The sequence below is a fragment of the Trichomycterus rosablanca genome, chromosome 5 (assembly GCF_030014385.1).
Source record: "Trichomycterus rosablanca isolate fTriRos1 chromosome 5, fTriRos1.hap1, whole genome shotgun sequence".
Classification (NCBI taxonomy): domain Eukaryota; kingdom Metazoa; phylum Chordata; class Actinopteri; order Siluriformes; family Trichomycteridae; genus Trichomycterus; species Trichomycterus rosablanca.
The window spans coordinates 22318593-22345482 of NC_085992.1; the positions used below are offsets into that span (position 1 = coordinate 22318593).

A 26890-nucleotide genomic window follows, 5' to 3' on the forward strand; every position below is an offset into this window, starting at 1 on the left:
AGCTTAAAACTAAAACCACATGTTCAGAATTAATTCGTCAGTGGGTAATTTAAATGACTAATGACTCTCGATAAGGTTCTGAATGATTATAATAGTAATAATGACTCAGTCCATTGTGGCTAATATGTGGAGGCGGTAAGCAGCTTTTATCATTCAGTTTTAACACAGATGCTCATAAGGCATGACTAATGAAGCATGAATTGAAGCTTAATAACTACACTGTCACAACACTGTCAAAAATTATAAATATCATGGTAGAGAGTCCCTTGCATGATGCACTAACCTATTACACTCGCTCACCACCGCTTAGATCCACTTAGAAGTTTGGTGCTTTGGTATCCTCCTACTTTCCAAAATCAACAGTGTGGCGGTTTCACATGATAAGCAGTTTCACTGTGTTCACCTTGATGCTGGGCGCATATTGTTGCTAATGGCAGAGTTTACCCCTTACATATAATACGCTGCAAAGCTGCTTTCTACTGGCTCTTCCACTGAGCAGCAAGCTTGGACTAAGAAACAGTATTGAGAATAACAGGTATCCTTGAGAATAAGTAAAATAATGTTACTTCTGATCGGTGTGTGTGTATATATACAGTATATATACAGTATATATATACAGTGTATCACAAAAGTGAGTACACCCCTCACATTTCTGCAAATATTTCATTATATCTTTTCATGGGACAAGACTATAGAAATAAAACTTGGATATAACTTAGAGTAGTCAGTGTACAACTTGTATAGCAGTGTAGATTTACTGTCTTCTGAAAATAACTCAACACACAGCCATTAATGTCTAAATGGCTGGCAACATAAGTGAGTACACCCCACAGTGAACATGTCCAAATTGTGCCCAAAGTGTCAATATTTTGTGTGACCACCATTATTATCCAGCACTGCCTTAACCCTCCTGGGCATGGAATTCACCAGAGCTGCACAGGTTGCTACTGGAATCCTCTTCCACTCCTCCATGATGACATCACGGAGCTGGTGGATGTTAGACACCTTGAACTCCTCCACCTTCCACTTGAGGATGCGCCACAGGTGCTCAATTGGGTTTAGTCCATCACCTTTACCTTCAGCTTCCTCAGCAAGGCAGTTGTCATCTTGGAGGTTGTGTTTGGGGTCGTTATCCTGTTGGAAAACTGCCATGAGGCCCAGTTTTCGAAGTGAGGGGATCATGCTCTGTTTCAGAATGTCACAGTACATGTTGGAATTCATGTTTCCCTCAATGAACTGCAGCTCCCCAGTGCCAGCAACACTCATGCAGCCCAAGACCATGATGCTACCACCACTATGCTTGACTGTAGGCAAGATACAGTTGTCTTGGTACTTCTCACCAGGGCGCCACCACACATGCTGGACACCATCTGAGCCAAACAAGTTTATCTTGGTCTCGTCAGACCACAGGGCATTCCAGTAATCCATGTTCTTGGACTGCTTGTCTTCAGCAAACTGTTTGCGGGCTTTCTTGTGCGTCAGCTTCCTTCTGGGATGACGACCATGCAGACAGAGTTGATGCAGTGTGCGGCGTATGGTCTGAGCACTGACAGGCTGACCTCCCACGTCTTCAACCTCTGCAGCAATGTTGGCAGCACTCATGTGTCTATTTTTTAAAGCCAACCTCTGGATATGACGCCGAACACGTGGACTCAACTTCTTTGGTCGACCCTGGCGAAGCCTGTTCCGAGTGAAACCTGTCCTGGAAAACCGCTGTATGACCTTGGCCACCATGCTGTAGCTCAGTTTCAGGGTGTTAGCAATCTTCTTATAGCCCAGGCCATCTTTGTGGAGAGCAACAATTCTATTTCTCACATCCTAAGAGAGTTCTTTGCCATGAGGTGCCATGTTGAATATCCAGTGGCCAGTATGAGAGAATTGTACCCAAAACACCAAATTTAACAGCCCTGCTCCCCATTTACACCTGGGACCTTGACACATGACACCAGGGAGGGACAACGACACATTTGGGCACAATTTGGACATGTTCACTGTGGGGTGTACTCACTTATGTTGCCAGCTATTTAGACATTAATGGCTGTGTGTTGAGTTATTTTCAGAAGACAGTAAATCTACACTGCTATACAAGTTGTACACTGACTACTCTAAGTTATATCCAAGTTTCATGTCTATAGTGTTGTCCCATGAAAAGATATAATGAAATATTTGCAGAAATGTGAGGGGTGTACTCACTTTCGTGATACACTGTATATATATACAGTATATATATATATATATATATATATATATATATATATATATATATACATATTATAAAAAATATATAAAATAATTACATAGGGCAGCTTTAAAAGTGATGCAATGATAAGATCAACAGAGCAGTGGCAGCTCAGTGGGTACTCCACTAGTACCTTACAGAAGGTTGCTGGTTAAAGCCCCACTACAGCCAAGTTGCCACCGTTGCGCCCCGACCAAGGCTCTTGACCCTAAATTGCTTGATTTGTCACAATTGTGTTTTTGAATAAAGGTGTCTGCTAAATGCCTTAAATATATAAATTAGTCCTGTCACAATCATTGTTAATTTGATTTAATTTACTGTGTTAAGTTGTATGAACACAGAATATTAAATGGGTTTAAAACTAGGCCGTCTCTGAAACGATTCTTGCGATGTCGTCATCACAGATATTAGTGTAGATGAACTTAGCTTGAACTTAAAGCTAGAAACCAACCCATTCACATTACAACCCACTTTGTAGTCTCAGAGAGATTAGCTGTTCAGCAGCACAGGCCTGTAAAATGCTGGATCTGATGTGTGAGAGCTACGTCCAGAGCCAGGGCACTCTCACTAAGCCCTTTCTTCATTTCTCTCCTCCTCCTCAACCGTCCCATAAACCACATGCCACCAGCACGGCACACTGGATCAAAGCGATAGGAAGCGAGGGAGAGGCAGAAACGCTGCAGAATGAAAAGAGCGGCTCAGAGAGGAAAGATAAACAATTACCACACGTTTTGTTTGGCAGGCGCTCGCCTCCTTTTCTTTTTTCCTGGCACTGTTCGAGCTTTTGAAGTGGAGTCATTTTAACCATGTAATCTATACCATTTGTGGTTCTTTCATTAACGTGTCGCAGCAATCACTGCATGCCAGTTACCTGCTTCAGTGCAGTTCACACTTAAGGGTGTGGGATGCTGGAGCTGATCTGTCATGGCTTTGCATGTTAGGGCAGGAAACAAGTGTATGTCAGTTCTTCTGTTTGTTCTTTGTTATATGTGTTCAGTTGAAGTTTTTTCTTTCTTTTCAGTACAGCAGTGTTTCTTATTTTGATGTGTTACTAGCCTTTACAGTTAGTGTTTTGACACTTGTGTAAACATTGAAGATTTGTTGTTTTTCAGGCTGTACCATGCATCCCAGTGCAATGAAGACACACTCTGTGGGTTGCATTTAAAGAAACCCATTCATGGTGGGTAATTTCTGTGCTTGATGCTCCCTCTGTAAAATGTACAGGCCTTCAATTCATTCCTCACTGTCCAACACAATGTTAAGATATCCAGTTGGCCTCCAGCCTGACAGAATTGGCTTTACTCTGGATTTAAATCGGACCACACATTATTAACAGTTAGTTTTGTTCTGTTCACTTATTTTTTGTGCATACACTGTACATAACCTGATTTGAACTAGGGATTCGCACAAGCACTCAAATACTCGCACATGATGGTAACACGTTTGTCAATGTATGAGGGTTCTTCAAGAAGTTTCCACACTTTTTAAAACTTTTTTTAAACTCAACATAGTCACCTTCTGATGCATTTTTCCCAGCATCATACATTGTAACTTTTTAATGCCGTCAGCAAAAAATGTTTTTGGTTGAGTGCATAGCCACTGATTCACCGCTGCTTTCACATCATCATCACATGAAAATCTTCTTCCCCTTAAAGCTTCTTTGAGTGGTCCAAAACGGTGGAAATCAGATGGTGCAAAAACCGGACTATAAGCTCTCTCTCAGTCTATCAGACACGACCGATTACTACTCCTACCACCCTCATCGTTTCCAACCAAAATATAAAAGTGCGGAAACTTTTTGAAGCTCTTTCATTCAAGTACCTGTCCTTTATTTACATTTACATGAAGAACATCTTCTCCAGAGTGACTTACAGAAGTACAGTGGGGCCAAAAAGTATTTAGTCAGCCACTGATTGTGCAAGTTCTCCTACTTAGAAAGATGAGAGAGGTCTGTAATTTTCATCATACAGTAGGTACACTTCAACTATGAGAGACAAAATGAGAAAAAAAAATCCAGGAAATCACATTGTAGGATTTTTAAAGAATTTATTTGTAAATTATGGTGGAAAATAAGTATTTGGTCACCCACAAACAAGCAAGATTTCTGGCTCTCACAGACCTGTAACTTCTTCTTTAAGAAGCTCTTCTGTCCTCCACTCGTTACCTGTATTAATGGCACCTGTTTGACCTCGTTATCTGTATAAAAGACACCTGTCCACAGCCTCAAACAGTCAGACTCCAAACTCAACCATGGCCAAGACCAAAGAGCTGTCGAAGGACACCAGGAAGAAAATTGTAGACCTGCACCAGGCTGGGAAGAGTGAATCTACAATAGGCAAGCAGGTTGGTGTGAATAAATCAACTGTGGGAGCAATTGTAAGAAAATGGAAGACATACAAGACCATTGATAATCTCCCTTGGGGTCAAGATCTCATCCCGTGGGGTCAAAATGATCATGAGAACGGTGAGTAAAAATCCCAGAACTACACGGAGGGACCTGATGAATGACCTGCAGAGAGCTGGGACCAAAGTAACAAAGGCTACCATCAGTAACACACTACGCCGAGAGGGACTCAAATCCTGCAGTGCCAGGCGTGTCCCCCTGCTTAAGCCAGTACATGTCCAGACCCGTCTGAAGTTTGCCAGAGAGCATATGGATGATCCAGAAGAGGATTGGGAGAATATCATGTGGTCAGATGAAACCAAAATGGAACTTTTTGGTAAAAACTCAACTCGTCGTGTTTGGAGAAAGAAGAAGAACCCAAGAACACCATACCTACTGTGAAGCATGGGGGTGGAAACATCATGCTTTGGGACTGTTTTTCTGCAAAGGGGACAGGACGACTGATCCGTGTTAAGGGAAGAATGAACGGGGCCATGTATCGTGAGATTTTAAGCCAAAACCTCCTTCCATCAGTGAGAGCATTGAAGATGGAACGTGGCTGGGTCTTCCAGCATGACAATGATCCCAAACACAACGCTCGGACAACGAAGGAGTGGCTCCGTAAAAAGCATTTCAAGGTCCTGGAGTGGCCTAGCCAGTCTCCAGACCTCAACCCCATAGAAAATTTGTGGAGTCCGTGTTGCCCAGCGACAGCCCCAAAACATCACTGCTCTAGAGGAGATCTGCATGGAGGAATGGGCCAAATACCAGCTACAGTGTGTGCAAACTTGGTGAAGAGTTACAGGAAACGTTTGACCTCTGTCATTGCCAACAAAGGTTATGTTACAAAGTATTGAGTTGAACTTTTGTTATTGACCAAATACTTATTTTCCACCATAATTTACAAATAAATTCTTTAAAAATTCTACAATGTGATTTCCTGGATTTTTTTTCTCATTTTGTCTCATAGTTGAAGTGAACCTATGATGAAAATTACAGACCTCTCTCATCTTTCTAAGTAGGAGAACTTGCACAATCAGTGGCTGACTAAATACTTTTTGGCCCCACTGTACGGTAGACCCTTGACTTACGAATTAAATTGGTTCCAAAGGGCTGTTCTTAAGTCAAAATGTTCGTTAGTTAAACCTATTTTTCGCATAAGAAATAATGTAAATAGAATTAATCCATGCCAGACCTCCCAAACCACCCCCCACCTAACTTTTCTAATGTCTTTAATGGTCTTTTTTGTTACAAATACAAGTATATTTTCCCTTAAATCTTAAATTATAGATTAGACAGTAGTACTGTACATAAAAACACACATCACATTTCAGTACAGTACGTGTGCTGTACCATACACCATAATAAATTTCCTTCTTTTTATATAAAATGTATGTACCAGAAACAACAATAACTCTCATATTTCTCTATTATTTCCTCTTTATTTTAATAGTGTTGTATTTTGTAGGTGTAGTTGCACGAAAGAAAGAATACTTTACTGAGCCGAATTCCTTCTTCTCTCTCACTCACTGTCCCCTCTGTCTGATACACAGTGACAGCTACTGGCAGGAGTAATTATACAACAAGAAATGATAGATTTGTTCATTTTTTCACCACTAAGCTTTTCTGCACATACTTTGGGGACATTTTAATATTGAATTTTACAAAATATAAAGAAAACACTGAAAAAACACTTCCGCTGTCCGAATGTTCGCTCACTGTATATATATATAGAGAGAGAGACGGTTGGAGTCAAATTGTTCGTGAAGTCACGTGTTTCGCGAATTTCTGTTTGTAATCCAAAATTTGTTCGTACATTAAATTTAAAAAGATCGTTCGTAACCCAAAATGTTTGTATGGTAAACCGTTCGTAACTCAAGGGTCTACTGTATCAGTAAATATTTCCTTACTGTAATACAACAGTACCTCGAGTGTGTCTAGGAGCACAAATTTGCTGTTAAAGACGTTAGTAAATGCAGGTTAGTTTCCATTTAAGTTTTTAGTAAAGAGGTGGACACTGTTTGAATGGACATGGAAAAGGTTGTTCTACCGCCTGGCTGCTAGTACTCAGAAGAGCCTTGACGCCTGTCTTTCTCCACTTCTGATGGTTGGATCAAGACAGGGTTTGATAAGTTCTTTCATGTAGGTCAGGGCAGGTCAGTTTTTGACTTTGTAGGCAAGTATTATTGTTTTTAACTGAATGTGGGTAGCTATAGGTAGCCTGTTAAGAGTGTGCCACAGTAGGGTGATGTAGCAGCATTTGGGTTGGTGGTAAGCCAGACATGCAGCTTCATATTGAATCCGTTGCAGAGGTCTGATAGTGGACATGGGAAGACCAGTCAGGAGGGAGTTGCAGCAGTCCCACCTCACCTAACGAGAGACTGGACTACAATCTGGGTGGCTTATTTATTTATGTAACTTAATTGAATGCATTTCTCATAATGTTTTTCATAAAGATTAAGTTAAGCATAAAGCTAGTAGCTACTTTCATGTTACTCGTAATAAGAAGCGATTCCAAAATATGCTGTGTGCTCTGTGCATGTGACTAACGTATTAAACCCATCGCTTGTTTACTAAACCCAGCTCTTGTTGATTAAACCCAGCTCTTGTTTACTAAACCCAGCTCTTGTTTACTAAATCCAACCGTGGGATTGTTGACTTTTTATTTTTCTAGTATTCTATTAATAGATTTAGTCTCAGTGTACTCCAGACTGGACTATTACACTCGGTACACCGTCTGTATGTGAAGTGCTACAAGTGCATACGTGTACAATGTCTGCTTTTTTTTTTCTAAAGGCCACTTCAAAAAGACTGATCAAAAAAGAATGATCTGGCTGCCCCCCACCCCCTGCTTACCTAATACCCAGGTTCTGATTGGCATTTTATTGAGATTATACTGAGGGTAAATAGGTACACAAGGTCTTTACTAATAGTAATCCAGTCTTGATACCCACATTGTAAACTGCTTATTATAAGAGCATGTAATTCTGTACAGTGATTCTGCCTGTAAAACACTGTCATATCAAGCACCATTACATTTTTAGTCAAGTCAATTTTATTTGTATAGCACTTTTTACGATGGACATTGTCTCAAAGCAACTTCACAGATTCCAGGACCAAGAGACAAAAAACCCCTGTTGAGCAAGCTGAGGGCAACAGTGGGAAGGAAAAACTTCCTTAAATATTTAGGAAGAAACCTTAAGAGGAACCAGTCTTGCAAATTATAAAACACAAAATTAAATTGAACTAAAAGTTATAACTAGCAAAAAAAATAATTGGAGTTCTTCATTAGTGATTTTTTAAATTATTATTAGAATAAATACATAATTATATGAGAAAATATTATTTTGTTTATTACATTGTTTAATTATATTGTTAGAATTGTTGTAAATATTAAACAAATTTTTAAAATAATACATTAGTTTAAGATATTATTCACAGCTTGATTATCAATTATGGTTGGCTGCAACCCTACTCACTAATACAAACCCCATTTCAAGACATTTTGTCTAACATGTAGTACAAATATGCAAGAAAAAATTTAAAGAGCTTTGATTTGTTAATTCTCTTTAACCTTCATATAACTGACAAAAGTACAAACAAAGATTTCCAGTGTTTCCAAAGTTGATAAAGAGGCATGTTTAACACTCTGTTACATCACCTGCCCTATTAATTACACATTATAATAGTTTGGGTATGGGTACTGATAATATGTTATTAATTGTTGCATTTTTATAAGTGAACTTTTTGCTAGATACAAGACTTCAGCAGAGGCATTCTCCTCTTTATGATGCACCTAACATTTTCAATAAGAGACAGATCTGAACTGCAGGCAGGCCAGTTAAGCACATAAACTCTTTTCTTTTAAACTGATTGACCATTTTCTTACAACAAAATGAGCCACAACCCATCTGTGCGTGCAAAGATCCTCCTTTTATACTCAATGGTGATTCCCTCACCTGTTACAATTAACCTGCTTAGTGTGGAATGTTTCAGAATGGTATAACTTCAATACTCTATAAATGTTTCACTTTTCCTTTGTCCCTGTTCGAACTTATTTTTGGAAGTTTTGCAGGTGTCAAATTCTAAATGTGTTTATCTTTTAAAAAAATATGATCAAGTTGGTCAGGAAAACATTAAAAGTCATTTCTTAGTACTTTTGTAAGTTAAATAAAGGTTCAAGAGAATCGAGTTTGTATAATTTTTATACAAATATATAAGTATGCCTTAACAATGTGGTCACTGTAATATCAAATGGTTTAATGCACATTCCTGATTGCATAAATGACCCATTCACCAATTCTCTTACAATCTGGTCTTTATTATATAGATTATTTAAAAGTTGTCACTGTGTGACATGGCAGAGTTTTATGTGTTTAGTTTGGTGCCCATCCCCCTAAAACTTATTCCAGCTTTAGCTTTTTGGGCGCTGACAGGGCCAAGGACTCCAGGGGTCAGAGTTTATAGTTCAAGCCACACCACTGGGTGCGTCTTTAAATGAGAGATGTTGGGAGGGGTAGAAGTGGGAGGTGTTAAGGTCACAAGACTAGAAAGCAGGAGTTTAGAGCCAGTGTAGGATGAACATTGCCAGAACTGCCAAGCAGACAGAACTGCGTGTTTTCATTGCCATTAACTTGCCCTGCGTTTATTTTCAGAGTCTTATTGGGGGGGTTGAAAAACGTCACTCCAGACTGAAATGGCATAAAAGAGAATAACAAAGAAAGACTGTTCAGTGTGACCAAATGAATTCCAGAGTTTATGACTTTCAAAATAGAGTTTTGAAGTGATTGTTGATGTTTTAAAGGTTGGTTCAGAGGTTGCCTAGCATTTTCTCTTTTATTCCCACACTCTCAACTCAGCCTAATGGCTGATCTTATTTCTGTGCACAAATGTGGTATTATTTTTTGTAATAGCACCATTTTAAATAAGCATCAGAAGTATTTTTGATTAAGCACAGGGTAAAAGAAACGTCTGATAGATTTGCTAACGTAAGCAAAGTCAGACACAAGACCCTGGCAGTAAAGTTCTTTCTTCTGAGCTGCCCACTAATAAATCGCTGAAGTGATGGAGAGATAAAAACAGGCCAGGGGATCCTTTGCCTGTAAAACGCTGCTCCACCGAAACACAATCCTGTAAAAATATTTTCCCATCATTAAGCTGTCATCCATTAAGTCCCTGACACATAGCTGGGTCCGGCCTGGTCAGTATGGACATATAAGCATATGCCTTTGTGTGTCAACATGCTGTATTTATTTGAAGTTTGTCCCTTGGTGAGAATTATTGACTGGTGCTATGTGTAAACAGTACTGGTTAGTGCAAATCTTTCTTTTAAACTAGATGACACACCTTGAGACTGTCATGGAGCTAATTTGTGCCAATGTCAGTATAGGACTTAGTGCTAAAAACTGTGTTTAAAATGATCTTTCAGTGATCGACTTTCCTCTGTCCATTTGTAACCGACTGTCCAACCTCTAGGCGTGCATGTTTACACATGTCACTCCTCAGCGGTCACACACACACACACCCTCACTGGGAGGTCTCAGGTATGTCTGTTTGTTCATGCCAGTGTTGGTGAAAGTGGAAATATTTGTGAACTGATTTGTTTTTATGCTCTGACAATGATGAGGTCAAAGCTAGGGATGTGGAAAGGCTTTTTTCTCTAAGTATTTATGTTTGCTGGTGGCTTAGGTCTGGAATATAAACTATATGACCAAAAGTATTGGACGTTGGACATTCTAAAACCATAAGCTTTTATATAAAATTGCACAATGCCCCTTAGTGGCTATAACAGCCTCCACTTGATCTGAATTGTGTCTGTGGATTTTTTATATATTTAGTTAGAAGAACAATCCTGGGGTCTGGCACTGTTGTTGGATGAGAAGGCCTGGTTTGCGTTTATATTCAGCCCATAGGGGTTTACTGGGGATGAGGCCAGACCTCTGTGCAGGCCAGTGAAGTTCCTTCATACCAAAATTATCAAACCATGTTTTTATGGACATCAGCACAACAGTGTGAACAGTGGCACATTCATGCTGGAACAAGTAAAGGGGTAAAATATTGGCAGGAAATTGAAAGCATTAATTTATGTAATTAATTTTAATCACCTGTTAGCAATGGGTGTGGCTAAACATCTTTATAATTGGCGGTACAATACCATACCTAATTTTATTTAAATTAGTGTACAATAAAAGTCCTGTTTTTATGATTTTTTTTGCAAACGATGTGACAATAAATAAAGATTTTTAAAAGCTTTTCAGGTTAAAACATTTCCAGATGTAAAACTTCTTTATTTCATTGGTTTCAGAGTGTTGGTGAATGATGTTGTACAGAATTTCTATGACAAATTTACCCCCTTTTTTAATTATTAATTTTCTGCATTTCCCTCTTTTTCTTCCAATCTAGTCATGTCCAATTACCCAGTTGTATCTCCCCTACCCTTGCAGATTCCCTTTCTGACCAAGGAGGACTGTACCTAACACATGTCCCCTCTGTCTTTTTACCTGCGTGAGGCGGGTTCACAGTATGCACTGCTATCCATTATTCACCATCTCTGTGCAGGTACCATCGACCAGCAAGCAAAGACTGCAACTGCAGCAGCAATGAGAATATGGCTGAGAAAATTTTAAACCTTTAAGTACCACCTTTGAGTTATTTAGGGAAGCACACACAATGTATAAACAGTAGGAATGTGTGCCCAGTGTGCACTTACATAAATAAAAGCCCTCACCCACCGACACCTCCTGGTTGGCGAGCAGGCACCAACCTGTCAGTTCTGTGCTACACCACCCAATCAAACATATTTTATTAGAATGTCCTACAATTTTAGCCATCAGAGACTATTTTTATAGGGTTGAGAACATAAAAGAATTGTTTGAGAAGATTCCTCCAGTTAAAATTCTTAACTTTTTAGAAAGTCTTGATATAAAACAACTGATCTGAACATATAATGATTTACAGTTCCAATATCTGTCTATGCCATAAAATAGCCAATATGTTGCTGATATGGCAATAAACCCAAACAAACAAACATAAATAAATAAAATCGAAAAGGCATGTTTAAGATCATGATCTTGGTTCCAATCCCAAACCTAGATGAATGAATTGTGTTGTTGCCATTTTCCGACACTTATAATACAATCCTTCTTTTTTAGCAGCTGCGTCTATACTACCAGAGTACAACCAAAGTGCTTCTTTATTTTTTGTCACAAGTAAAAAATATGAAAGTCTTGAGATTATGAAGTGGCGTGTATGATGTACTGATGTAATAAAGCACAGTGTCTGCATGGTCATAACAGTATTTTTAGTAAACAGTAAATACTATTTGGCAGCTCGGGTGGTGCAGATTGGCATTTGAGTCATGATTGGCTGTGTCTGAGGGCAGAGGATGCTGAACAGCCTTGCCACTGGCAGATGCACTTGTCAGTGTGTTCTTAGGATTGCATCAGGAAAAACATCTTCCATATGGTACCAAACATCTTCTTAATATGGTACCAGATAAAACTAAATACACTTATTTAAGAAAAATGCCTTCTGAATAAGATTAATGTGAATTACAGATTTAAAAATGCATGTAGATTTTCAAATTATTACTATAATTCTATTTTAGGAGCAAATTCTCCAATGCAATTTTCAGTTCCACCTGGTGGAGTTTTTAATACCAGCATTGGTACTTAAACCAGAAGCACTGTTATTGAGCATCAACTGTAGTCCAATAACTAATTTAGTAATAATTTTGATGTCCTTTATTCATCCACATCTTTGAAAGCAGAAAAAATATCGCAATCATTCACTATTAAAAACAGCTTTGTTTTAAAAGTAGGTAGTCATTTCTAATTTATTGTCTAATTTATTTGCTGTTTACTTTTGTTACATTAGGTTTTAAATCAGTAATTATGAGAATTTTGAGTAAACTGTTTTCTTGTCAGTTTCTAAAACTACAAATCTTTTCTGTGGAAGACTTATATCCGGACCGGAAGGGGCTGTGAGATTTTCAGTCATGTTACACTCTGACATTTCCTTACCTGTGACACGTAGGTACACTAGAATCATTTCAGTTCGAACAAAAGGCTTTAACCATCAGACAAAAGAAGTAAACACTATTTCTGTATTAGCAACAGTGTTGGTGCCTTTTGTCAGTGAGTTAATGCTGGGGTGAGAGTACTCGAGGGCAAGTGAGCACATGTGTCTCTGCTTTTGTGCTTAAGCTTACGTCTGGTATTTTTCATTGCGTTTCTATTAGCTGTTTTAAAAGCTTTTGCCTGCCTGTGAGGAGGGATTGGCTGCCTATTGTTCTGAACTGTATAGAGGAGGGGAAGTCAGAATTACTTAGTAAATGTTTAGATTGATTGCTTTTTTGTGCCATGACCTCACCATATGCTGTACTTACTTTAGGACATTTAGATTTGAGTTATTAGAGTTGGTGGTATTGATTTTATTCTTTATCGTTTGCGCTTTAGCATGGACGGATGGATGGATGAATGAATGGCTGGCTAGGTAGGAGCACGCCTAGCCTCACGAACACACCTCATTCTTTGCTTCTATTCATTCTGGATGAATTCTGAGACCTTTAGTCATGCATTTAACTGTGCGAACAACATTATCTTCTTTCTCGCTCTTGACAGGTTAATGCGTAGTCAGATCACACAAAATGAAGTTGTGTCAGGTCGCACAAAATGAAGGTGGTGGATTTGGTTGGTGGTGGCTGTGGTTTATCAGAACAGTTGGAAGTTTTGAGCTGTCCATCAAACATGTAGATAGAGTAAACAGGCCCATACTTATCAATGAAAGGGCAATTTGTTTGATTTATTTAAGAATACTTGCACAGAAATTAAGCTTAGACTTTTTCTTTTATGCATTTTCTCCTCATTTTCCTCCCGATTTAGCGCACTCAATTTTTTCTGCTGCTGAGAGATACCAGATTGCATCCGAGGAGAGCAAGTCCCTCCTCTTCTCGCCCATGCATTCTGCACAGGTGTCTCTTCCGCCAATCAGGGTCCTTACACAGCGTATGAAGATCCACCCACCCACACATAGTCCAGCACCCACCCTGCAGATACGGTGGCCAATTAGTATCTGCTGCAGGCACTGCCAATTATGCCTGCTAGATGGCACCCAGCCGACTGGTGGCAACACCGAGTTTTCGAACCAAAGCGTTCAGAAACTCGGTGCTGGTGTGCTAGCGGAATATCCCGCTGCGCCACCTGGGCGCGTGCAGTTAGACTTTTTAATAAGATTTAACTACACCATCAGCGCAGTATCTTACTTGACAAAAATAGTCCCTAACCTCTTGGTTCACCAAAAAACATTTTAAAAATTATTTAAAAAATAAGGGGACATTAAAACCCTGCCAGTGTCTGTGTCTAAAATGTAGAAGAAAAAGAAAAATGTTTTTTGTAATACATATATAATAAAATGAACGCCCCTGTAGAAGACAGGGTTAAGGGCCTTGCTCAAGGTCCCAACAGAGCCTGGATTTGAACCAACAGTTTTCCAACTGGTAGCCCAATGCTCTACCTTGAGAGGGTAAACAGGTTTCTGTCAGAACCACCTCGGGGTAAAACAACAGAAGATGTAGTTACAATGTGAAATTGTTAAGAGTAAAATGTCAGTTTTACAGAGAGTAGCACGAGACTCCGGCACCCCTAATTATTACAGCATAACTAAAAGGGAGAGCGAGCAGGTAACAAAGTCATGAACTCCCAAGCTCTGCACCTTTGTCCATATTAAATTTTTTTTTTTAGTAAATAAATATGTTTTCAATCTAGACTTGAACATTGAGACTGTGTCAGAGTCCCGGACAGAGGCAAGGAGATTATTCCAAAGTTGTGGAGCTTTGTAAGAAAATGCTCTTCCACCAGCTTTTCAATTCTAGGAACTATAAGTAACTCTGCATCTTGTGAATGTGCTGGGAACGTGAATAACACCATGATGGTGCTAATTTATCCATTTAAGCTTCACCTACCCCTGTCCACATGTCTTTACTGCTCGGTTACTCTGAAGGAAGTCAGCAAGTTTAAATGCTCCTATTTCAAATGTTACTTTTTCAAACTGCCTCAACTCTGCCTAACCAAAGAGCCTGAAAGCTTCAGAAGTCTGTCTGGATGGAAATCTAAACCGGGCTTAACACATGAGCTTTGTTTTTTGCTGTGCATTGGTATGGATATGGTTGAAAAATGAAATAAGGACTTGTGGGGGAAATGTAACCCAGATGTGCATGAAGTTGTGGGTAACTAAAAAAGACATGTCCCTCTCTTTGTAGGACACGAACATTCTTGTTTATAACTGCCTAAAAATGAATAATGCTTTTGAGTTAGGGTTCAGATAATTCATTATTATTATTGTTATTGTTATTTGTTTGTTTGTTTGGGTCTTTAGTCTTCTTAATTCATTATTCCTGTAATTGTATTTATCCATCTTGTTGCTAGTCGTCTTCTTTCTTTTTTGCCATCAACACTTTCAATCATGATGTTTCCATTGTTTACACCTTCCAAGGCACCAAACTTCAAAGTCATTGACATTCTTGCTGTCTTGTGTTTTTACTCTCCAGCTTTCACAACCATACAGAAGCACAGAGTAGACATAGCCTGGACAATTCTGATATTAATTTGGAGAAAGAATTCTTACATATGAAAATCCAATCCTTCATTCTTGTTCGTCCAAGTGCCTGTCTGTGTCATATTTCTTGACTGTTGGATCCTTTTCTGTTATTAAGTGATCTTAGTAATCAAAAACTATCCACCACTTTGAAGTATATCATTCTTCGTGTATTTTTTGCACACACAGTGACACCTTGTTGTTCTAATAAAACCTTGTTGTTCTAGGCTTTCTAAATCTTGTTTTTGGAGGCTTTTTAAAAATTGCATATGTAGATAGTATTATGTAGATAATATTATGTAGATTATGTAGACTTTTCTGAAAAGTGAAAATCAGTTTTGTTTGCTTAATTGTTTTTTAATGATGTTGCATTTTTATTGTGGGACTGTTACAAAATCTGCTTATTTTAAAAGTTATTTCAAAACCAAACCCTTCATGTCTTCATCAATCTCAGATTGTGCACAGGGATAAAATCATGCTGAAACTGGAATGGGACCTCCCCAAACTGTTGTTACAAAGTTGTTGACATATAATTTGTATGGGTGTCACTAGGTCAACTTAAAGTAAACTTTACTGCCTTGTTTTCAGGCAGACCAGTGATCAGGCTTAGGAACTGAGTTTACGCCTATAAAAACATTCCAAACTTTGGGTTTTATTTAACTTCAGCCCCTTAAGTGCAAATAGGAAAAGTTCCCTAAACGTATTATTTTTTTTCCTTTTGCAGGGAATTCTGACTACAGGTCCTTTCTTGTAAGCTTTTAAAGGGTTTTAAGTGCCCACCACACAACCGCCATACTTCAGGCTTATGGAGAGGTTTTGTCTTTCACAGGATCTTCTTACTGCAGTGAAAGATTTATGTCTCTGAATAATTGCTTCTCAAATAAATGGGGGAAGGGATGTGGGAGCAAGAAAAATTAAGTGACAAATCCAAGTTTCAATGTGCAACTTTTTTTCCTTCTTGTCTGAGACAACTGGTTACCAGGTTACCTGTCTGAGACAACTGCAGTGTTTTGTTACTTTTGTTTGCCTTTCGGGACCAATTTTATGGTGTATTATTCCTTAGGGATTACTAACATTAAGTCTCATCCTTGCGTGTGCAGTATGATTTGAACTAGATACCTCATACTGTAAATCAAACGTTCACCAAAAAGCCTTTCAGCTTTTTAAATGATCGTGTCCTAAAGCATAGTGGTAGCATTACTGATTCCAAGCTGATAGGAGCTTGTGCACCACTTCTCCTATGCCCAAGCAATGCCAAATTCCATCCCTGCGTTCATCTGCATCTAATCTGTCCCACTTCCTTTGAGCTAGTTTCTTTTCCTCATATTTATGTCACCACAGATTTCATGAGTTCAGTACTGAATGGTCGTTTTGTGAAGCAAGTCACACCTTGTATGCGAGGTGCTACACAAAGTATTTCTGCTTTACTTAGTTTTACCTTTTGTTTTGCTATGCTGATGTTAATGAGCCTTGACGACAGAGGCCTGTCTGTCATCGTCTATCATTTCTTTGCCACAAGATTAAGAGAAGCAGGGCTAGAAGATAGATGATGCTTTGTTGATCATACTGCTCTATTTATTCTGTACAGGAACATAAGGATTGGAATGGAAATGATGCTTTAAATCATTTTTGCATGCTGTTTATTATATGAAATTAATGCAAGTGATGCTACTTTATGCATTGTGTTATAATTACAAAGCTCTGCTTCTGTGTACTTCTTATCCCAAGACAGCAATACTGACTATATGCTAACTATGTTGTGGTGATGAGTGAGACCAGATTTTTTTAGTGTTTATGTAAAGATCCTTGGATTAGTGCCTGTATTATCACATCCTGCCTTATCTAACAAAGCTTTGCTGACTACCTGTAATCTACTGATTTTTGAATCCCTCGTCACATATACACGTTTTACACGTCTTTTCTATGTGGCTTATTTTTGTAGCTCCCTGTTTCATTTTTTTCAAAGCTTTGGGACATTTCCAATGTCTTCTACTTGAAATATACTGTATCTGTCATATAAATAAATGGAGAAGAGTATAGTAGGGCATATTTGGTCTCATAAGTGAAAGCTAAGAAATGATTTGACCAGAAATCCAATTCTAGACTTTGAATAAGCAAGCTGATGACATGACATATATAGAGACTTTTATCAATTTAATTTCTAACAAAAAGCACTGGACATTACCAGGTTACCTTTACCTTTGTGTCCCAGTCTAATCCATTATACAGTGCAATGTACTGGCTTGCACCAGTTTTTACAAATAAATAGGTTTGATAAATGAGTTAACCTGTATGAGACATCATTCAGACAGCTTTCATTATTACTACTTATGTTGCATTCTTGGAGTTAAAACCTGTAAATATACACCGATCAGCCATAACATTAAAACCACCTCCTTGTTTCTACACTCACTGTCCATTTGATCAGCTCCACTTACCATATAGAAGCACTTTGTAGTTCTACAATTACTGACTGTAGTCCATCTGTTTATCTGCATGCTTTGTTAGCCCCCTTTCATGCTGTTCTTCAATGGTAAGGACTCTCCTAGGACCACTATAGAGTAGGTGTTATTTAGGTGGTGCATGATTCTCAGCACTGAAGTGACAATGACATGGTGGTGGTGTGTTAGTGTGTGTTGTGCTGGTATGAGTGGGTCAGACACAGCAGTGCTGCTGGAGTTTTTAAATACCGTGTCCACTCACTGTCCACTCTATTAGACACTCCTACCTAGTTAGTCCACCTTGTAGATGTAAAGTCAGAGACGATTGCTCATCTATTGCTGCTGTTTGAGTTGGTCATCTTCTAGACCTTCATCAGTGGTCACAGGACGCTGCCCACGGGATGCTGTTGGCTGGATTTTTTTTTTGTTGGTGGACTATTCTCAAGAAATGTATGGACAGCATAAAAGAAGATTAAGTGAGGAACCCAGTCCAGTCCTGAGAATATACATTTTATATATAACAAGGATTTATACTTGATGTCTGTAAAAAACTGATATTAAAATGAAAATCACTTTACAGGAGTCATCTTTTAGCATCAATCCCTATAAATAATGCTAAGTTTCTTTCATAAGCAGAGGACAAGGAAATGAGCTGAAGAATGCATGTAATGGTAATGCTGAGCCCAGCATCTGAATTTATAGAAATGGAACAAACATACATTTGTTGACCAGCCAGACTCTTTTCGTTCTTCTGCATAATTTTTAAAGATTTTTTGCATCATCTGGAAGAACTATTGTGACTCTGTGTTGTGCTACATTTTCTTACCACCATAGTAAACATTCATCTCAAGAAGCCCGACAGCTGGGTTGTTTACTGAAAGCTAGCACTGACATTCTTTTGATTGTCTTCATAGACTTTTGATTCTGCATTTATAAAAAGTATCTTTTCATTACAAGGTTTCCTTTCATAGCTGTGTGGGGGGAAGAGTTGTTTCCCGCATTTTCTTCTCCAGACCTGTTGGAACAAGCTGACACTCCCCTTCTATCATCATTGTCGGGAGCATGTCCACAGGCTAGTTATGTGCATTGGCACTTCCTCTGCAAGCTTATGTCTTTTAATTCAACTATGTAGAGACTTGGTCAGTGTTTTAGTAGAGGTTTTGTTCTTAATAATCAAGCAGACACTAGTATTATAACTTTCATTTGTATGGTTCATCACAGATGCTAAACACTTGGAAAATTTTCTGGATTTTTGCATTAATTTCACATAAATTCTGTATTTTTTCTTTTGGTCAAATCATAGACAAGCAACCACAAACCACATCCATGCTTTATAGTGGTTTAATGGTTTAGTATTTGGCGTTGGTGGTACTGGCACTGTGAGCATTCTAACAAGTGCACCCCCCCACAATGTCTAGGCTGTTCAACCATAAGACCAATCAGACATAGCCAATATTGTGTGTAGACATAATGTTGTGCATGTGTGTTGTCTCATCTATCCACTATCTCGTGCAAATGTGGTAGTGGTGGCTCGGCGGGTAAGGTACAGGGCTAGTAATCAAGGTTGCTGGTTTAAGCCCCACATCTGCCAGGTTGCCATCGTTGGGCTCTTGAGCAAGGTCTTTAACCCTCAATTGCTTGCAATGTATGTGGTCACAATTGTAAGTCGCTTTGGATAAAAGTGTCTGCTAAATGCCCAAAATATAAATATATAAATACATGTATTTGTTTGGCCCAGTAGTGCTGATGATATGATCATTTTGTTCCATTACCATAAAAAAAAAACATGTATTCTTGTGGTACTCAGACTTTGGCTATAAATACACACATGACTTTGATATGAACTGTGACAAAAAAAACTACAAGGCTTTTTTTGTTTTAAATAATAATAAAAAAAAAACTCATGTACCAAATATCACTAATATCATTAATATACTGAAACTGATGTATGTTTAGTACTACTAAAGCCAGAAAACCTGCTGTGTGTAATTAAAGCAATTCGTTCTCAGTAGTAAGCAAAGCTGTAAGTATTCATTGTTTAATTATTTAATTATTTAAACAATAATTCAAAGCCATTTTCCTAAAGGTTAAGCTATTTGTTATTACACAGAATTAGTTTTACTATACTTTTCTTCCTACAACTGTATTTGCATTAGCCAAGGATTCAGTTACTGGAAAATTCTGTAATAGTAGACTTAAAATAGACTTCTGGACAAAACCGTGTGTGGACAATCCGCTGTTTTATTAATGTCATTCCACTTCTTTCTTCCTATACTAATAACTGTAGTTAGGGTGGCAATCATTGTATTAAAGATGTAGAATCATGCACCCTTTGCACCCTTTTCCACAAGAAAAAAAATAAAATAAAATTCCACTATGGCTCTACCCAGAACTAGAAGCATTGACCCTTAGTTGTTTACTTAATGCTGTGCTGTTTAAGTCTATTCACCCGTCCTGTGTCTCTGCTGCTGACAGAGTCACAGCTAGAAAGATGAGGTGTGAAAACCTCCCATCAGCTTTTACAGAATGGTGAATGAGTCTGTATATTTAGATAAAGAAACACACGCACCCATATTCTCTTAATGTTCTGCTTGTGGAAACATGACAAAGCTATGAAATAATGACAGACAAATCCTGTTTGTAATAGAGGAGCATTCCTGTTTGACCATATACTCCACTAAACCCACCAAGACCTCATGACTGGGTGCATGTCTGAGCGTGCAGGGGGTTCAGGCCTGTGTTTGAAAGAAGACAGAAGTCTTCTTAAAGGGAAAGAAAGAGTTTATTTGAATCTACTCTTGCATAGAGAGGCATGTCTGGGTCAAGGATCCATCTGCATTTAATTTTAAACCAATTTCACTTTCAATATACAGTGGAACAAACTGTGAAGGTACAAAGATAAAAAAAAGCCATAATTATTTAGATTGATTGGGTGTTTTTTTATGTCAGAACAAGAAGTACTCTCTGATATACTTTGAATAGGTTTGAATAGAAAATACTGTGTCATGATGCCATCATAAAACTTGAGAATACAAGTGTTAAACAGAAAATATTACCATGTCAGTAAAAGGCTTAATGTCGTCACTTCTTCTATATGTGTTTTTATAAACCAATTAAGGTGTTTTACTTTAGATTTTTAGTTCAGATTTCTTTTCGAATATGTGAAGGATTGCTGGTCAGTATGTAACTGTTTTTACTATTGCAAATTAATTGGAACACAATAAAACATAATGTAAAGCAAGTGTATGATAGCTGAGCTGGCTTGTTTACAGACCACTTGCTAGTCACAGTGTAGCCACCACAGTCTTTTGTGAATACAAATGAAAACATAGTAGACTTCCGATCTGAATGCTCAATAATACTGTGTTTGCACTGCTGTAACCACCACCTTATTGTTATCATTAAGTGCCGTCAAGTCAATTCCAAATCGTGGCGACCGTAATGGTAGTGTCTTCTGTTCCACAACATCCTGTCTTCTGTTTGGGGATTCAGGGTTCTTAATGACTTATCCATTATTGCTCTATTTGTATTTATCCATGTTGTTGTTGGACATACAGTACATCTCTTTTACTTTCAACCCCTCCAAGCATAATGTTTCCAATGAATTGGTTCTTCTTAAAATGTATGTCATTGTCGGCACCAAAGTTTAAAGGCATTGACATTCCTCCTGTCCTGGCTTTCACTTCACAGAGAAGACCACAGTCTGGATAATTCTTACATCTTAAAAATCTTTTCCAGCTATTTTATCCTCGTTCTTCCAAGTGCCAGTGTGTGTCATGTTTCCTGACTGCTGGATCCTTGCTGTTAATAATTAATCCAAGTAGGCAAAAGTTGTTCATCACTTCAGCATCTCCATTAACAGTGCCTTGGTGACGCAGTGGTAAATTATGCTAGCCCACTACTGCTGGGATCGATGGTTTGAAACCCCACCACTGCTATCGGCCGGTAAGGAATCTGCATACAGATGCAGACATGATAGTCTGTGTCTAAGTAGGGGGATTTCCCGGGCTGGGTTGATGTCCTGTCCTGGTTGTGTTACTGTGATTTAGGGGGAACTGGATCCACAGTGACCATGAACAGGATAAAGCAGTGGTAGAACATGAAATTGAAATGAAAAATAAATGGCTAAACAATAATAATGTATATTTTGAATAATCAAATGTGTTCAAGGTTTAAATCCTTAATTTTTATTGCAACCTCTGTCCTCCTTAGGGTCAGTACCTGCCTTCGGAACTTCTGTGCCCAGAGACGTACATGTGGGTTCCCATTGAAAGATGCATCCCTCACCTAGAGACATCTGCCTACGCCCACTTAAATGAGGACTGCAGAGCAGGTAATACACCCTTAAAGCACCACTATGAAGTGGCCGTGTGAAACCTTTACAATAGTCTTATGTAATATACATAAATCCATTTTTACTGTGTTTTGGAGGGTGTTTTTGATTGTCCACAAAATAAAGTAAGATAAAATATCCTGTCTTCTCATTAAAAGTACAGAATATATGAATAAAAACGAACACACTTCACATCCTTCTCTCTGCACCTGTCTTGCATTTGGTTTTGACTAGAAACATGCAGTGAGGCCAAAAGTCTGAGACCACAAGTGAAAATGTTTTACATTCTTCTCTTAAATTTAATACTAAATTATCAATCATTACAACTTATATAACCAGCAATTGGAGTAGAATTTTGAACCTTCAATAAACAAACATCAGTTTCAGATGTTCGTAGTTTTTGGTATGTGTGAGTTTTAAGTGAATAAATGTGTGCTTTTCCATTTCTTATTGTATAGTAATTTCTTATATTATAGAATTAAACATTTAGAAGCATTTACCTATTCAAAACATACAGTCATGTGAAAAAGTTAGGACACCACGTGAGAACCTTTGTCTCTTTGAACATATTTAAACATATGAACATTTGAGCTTCATTTGAACATTACTGAGAGATGGAGCTTATATAACTAAACAAATAAAACTGAAAAAATTACTTTTAAACTCAAGTTGTAAAATGTAATGAACAAAAATGGAAATTGATTGTGAGGAAAAAGTTAGGACACCCTATGCCCTAATAGCTGGTATTTCCCCCTTTAACTGAAATAACCTCAATTAGACGTCTCCTATAACCATCTACCAGTCTCTGACATCGACTGGGAGAAAGTTTTTCCCACACCTCCATGCAGAATTGTTTCAGCTGTGAGATGTTTGAGGGGTTTCTTGCATACACAGCCCGTTTCAAATCACCCCACAGCATCTCAATAGGAATAAGACCCGGGCTTTGACTTGGCCATTTTAAAACTCTCCATTTCTTTCTTTTGAGCCATTCCTTGATGGATTTACTGGAATGTTTTGGGTCATTGTCATGTTGCATAGTCCACTTCCGCTTCAGTTTTTGGACAGATGGTCTTACATTTTCCTCAAGCACCCTCTGATACAGTAAATAATTCATTGTGGATTCTATTATGGAGAGCTTGCCAGGCCCTGCTGCTGCAAAGCAGCCACAAACCATGACATTTCCACCTCCATGCTTCACAGTTGGTATGAGGTTCTTGTGCTCAAATGCTGTGTTTGGTTTGCGCCAAAGATGTCTTCTGTTACTGTGCCCAAATAATTCAACTTTGGATTCATCTGTCCAAAGCACATTGTTCCAGAAGTCCTGGTCTTTGTCTAGGTGTTCTGTGGTAAACTTGAGTCTTGCCCTGATGTTTTTTTGACAGCAAGGGTTTCCTCTTTGCACATCTCCCATGAAAATCAAACTTGTGCAGTCTCTTTCTGATGGTAGAAGCATGTACCTTGACATCAACTGTGGCAAGAGCTACCTGTAGGTCCTGTGATGACATTATTGGGATTATTGGAGACTTCCTGACGCATCTTGCGGTCTGTTCTTGGGCTGAACTTGCTAGGACGGCCTGACCTGGCCATGTTGGCAGTTGTTTAAAATGTTCTCCGCTTGTAAATTATTTTCCAGACAGTGGAATGGCTGATTTATAATTGTTTTGAGATCTTTTTAAATCCCTTCCCAGGCTTGTATGCATCTACAACCTTTTTTCTGAAGGCCTCAGAGAGCACATTAGATATCACCATGGTGATAACACTTACTTTAACAATAAAGAGCAAACCAAACTAATGTCTGAGGTTTAAATAAAACTTTAATGTCCTCTAACAACGGTCTAATCATTGCAGCTGATGTGGTGCACCGGATTCTAATTTTAGACATTTTAAGTAGTAATAAATGTGGAGGTGTCCTAACTTTTTCCTCACAATAAATTTCCATTTTTGTTCATTACATTTTACAACTTGTGTTTAAAAGTAATTTTTAACATTTTTGTTGTTTAGTTATATAAGCTCCATCTCTCAATATTGTTCAAATGAAGCTCAAATGTTCATGTTTAAATATGTTCAAAACGGAAGGTTTTTATAGGGTGTCCTAACTTTTTCACATGACTGTACATCATAAGCACCTCCACAGTGTAAATACACATACAGGTATCTACATGCACATCGTCATGCTTTTGTTTTGGATCCTTTTGAAAGTAGAATGTGATCTGACATGTGACCTCATTGAAGTTCTCTGTATGGTTTAACTATTTAAAGTAGCCACACTTGTTCTTATACCTTAGTTTAATGCAGTATATGGCAAAAAAGTCTTTGGACACCTTTCCTAATTATTAAGTTCAAGTGTTTCATCTGAACCCATTGCTTACAACAGTCCCACAAACACATTCTGTTTAACTGTAACAGTTATGACAGTAATGTTTTTGGTTTCTGACCATGCTTGAAGCAAGTCTCCACAGATCTCAGCTTCTAACTTTCTAACTGTGTTTAAAGCTGTAGCAAAATCAACATGCTGATAGAGCCTGTGTGTGTTAAAACGATGTGGTTCAGAGTGGGAAGCTGAGAGAACCCAGGACCCAGTACTGGCAGTTCAGCAGGGTACGTGCTGCGGTCATTCTTGCACACTGAGAGATGATGATTGTACGAAGAATAGAAATAATATCACTGCCGACTAGCAGACGCCAGAGAGGGAGACCTCTGATAGCCCTAAGAACAATTACTTTTTTATGCTTGAGTGTTAATTTTCTTTCTTTCTTTGCTTGCATTTTGCTAGTTTTAGCCTTTTCTTGCTCTGTCATTCTCATATTACTAATAACTTTTGTTCACTCCTTGGAAACAATAACGAATCACTTGGAAACATTTGAAAAGAAAAAATAAGTCTGCATTAAAAATTGCGGTTCTAGAAAAGCTTAGAGCCACATGAGCTGGGCAAAAGCGTAGGCTAGATGTATGATCAGCCAGAAATGCCAGTGATGGGTGCCACTGCATTAGGATCACTTTACAGAACTGACAACTCGTAAAACCAGATCTGTAGTCGGGTGCTTTGGGAGCATTGTGATCTAAAAGTACAGTCCTGCTCAGCAAGGTAGATATATCTACAGGTCCTTCCTGTTTATATATCCTCATACACCTTATTTAGCAGCTCCAGCCAACTTAAAGAGGTGTGTGGGGGTTCCAGTAGCTGGTTCAAAACATAGCTATGTTTTCGTAGATTTGTACGACTAGTTAGTTGAGCAGTGACAGTATTTTAAAAACACAGTGAAGTCATAACATGAGCTAGTGCCATGCTGGCAGGTAAGGTAAGAAGAAAATGAGCTGTGTCACTGAGAGTTCTGGTACATCAGTTAGTAATGGAAAAACATACCCTGTCAAGTCATCCCTGTTTTTTCCATCTATGCGTCTTATTTCAGCTTCATGTCTTGTTGGGTTTACCTCACTTTGGTCATTGGCTTGTTTTGCCAGGAATGGGTAGAACACATTTAAAAAATCACTCTATCCACCCCCCTCTTTTTGTGTTCATTTTTAAGCTGTCTGGCTGTCAAAGTAATAGTACTTTGAGTAAATAGTAGCCTTTAGATCAGTGACTCTGGTGTCACAGCACTAGGGAAGGAGATTGGACCAGGGTCAAGGGCAAATTAAGTTCACATAGACCAGACCCTTGCAATGCTTGAAAAAAATGATAATTGCATCCTGGATCCTTGATGAAGAGTGGGCTGTGCAAGTGTTATAAGAGGGTATGTTTGTTAATGCTCTTGCTTTCTAAGCAGACAAACTAATTTGCAGCTTGAGATCACATGTTGTGGTGAATTATCGATTATCAATTACCAACACAAGGGTGGCACAGTGGCTCAGTGGGTAGCGCTGTCGCCTTGGTTTGGTTCACAAGTGGAGCAGTCCAGGTCCTTTCTGTGTAAAGTTTGCATGCTCCCCCTGTGTCTGCGTGGGTTTCCCCGGGTGCTACTGTTTCCTCCCAGTCATGTATGCCCTGTGTTAGACTGGCGACCTGTCCGGGTGTTTCCTACCTTTCTCTTAGAGAATCCTACCCACCGTGACCCTGAATAAGACAAAGTAGGGGTAAAACTGGCAATGAATGGATGTCATTTGCAACAACTAATAGGTCCTCTTTTAGGTTAACTGGAAAACTAATAAATTCTTCTTTATTTGCACACGTTTTATGGTGAACTGCTACATCAGGACAATGTATAGATATAAATCAAGCCCTGCTCATATCAATATGTCAGTATTATTTGCCAAACAATAATTAAGATGTACAGTCATGGCCAAAAATATTTGCATTCCTGCACTTTTTCATTTTTACAATGATTTGGTATTTATGTGTTTATTTCTTTAGTTTGCATTGGAACAACACAAAAACACTGACAAAAAGTCAGATCATTCCCCACTAAACTCCAGAAATGAACTGGACAAAATTTAGGCTCAGTCAGCGTAATATTTGGTAGCGCACACTGTGGAAATAATCACTGAAATTAATCTTTCTTTACAACCATGAATAAGTGTCTTACACCTCTCTACTGGAATTCTGCACCACTCTTTTGCCAACTGCTTTGGGTCTCTCAGGTGTGAAGGGTGCCTTCCCCAACTGCTGTTTTGTGATTTCTGTGAGAAGTGAGAAGAGATGCCAATATTTGCTTGTCATGTAGCTTAAAAGTACAACCCCAAATCAGAAAAAGTTGGGACAGCATGGAAAATGCAAATAATAAAAAAAAAAAACACAGAGTTTCTTACATTTAATTTGACTTTTATTTCATTGCAGTCTGGATGAACCTGAGATATTTCATGTTTTGCCTGCTCAACTTCATTTGAAAAAAAAGTTGGGACAGTAAAGCATTTACTTCTTTGTAATGTTGCCATTCCTTTTCACCACACTTAAAAGACGTTTT

At 38.4% G+C, this 26890-nt stretch overlaps 1 protein-coding gene across 4 annotated transcripts in view; it reads left to right on the forward strand.

Annotated features, from left to right (window-relative positions):
- Positions 1 to 26890, forward strand: part of LOC134314392 (arginyl-tRNA--protein transferase 1) — a 130865-nt gene that overhangs the window by 93627 nt on the left and 10348 nt on the right. For all 4 annotated transcript variants that reach the window (XM_062994976.1, XM_062994978.1, XM_062994979.1 and 1 more), the window contains one exon: positions 21869 to 21989. In XM_062994976.1, coding sequence (XP_062851046.1) covers positions 21869 to 21989 — 121 coding nt within the window. The remainder of the gene's footprint in view (positions 1 to 21868; positions 21990 to 26890) is intronic.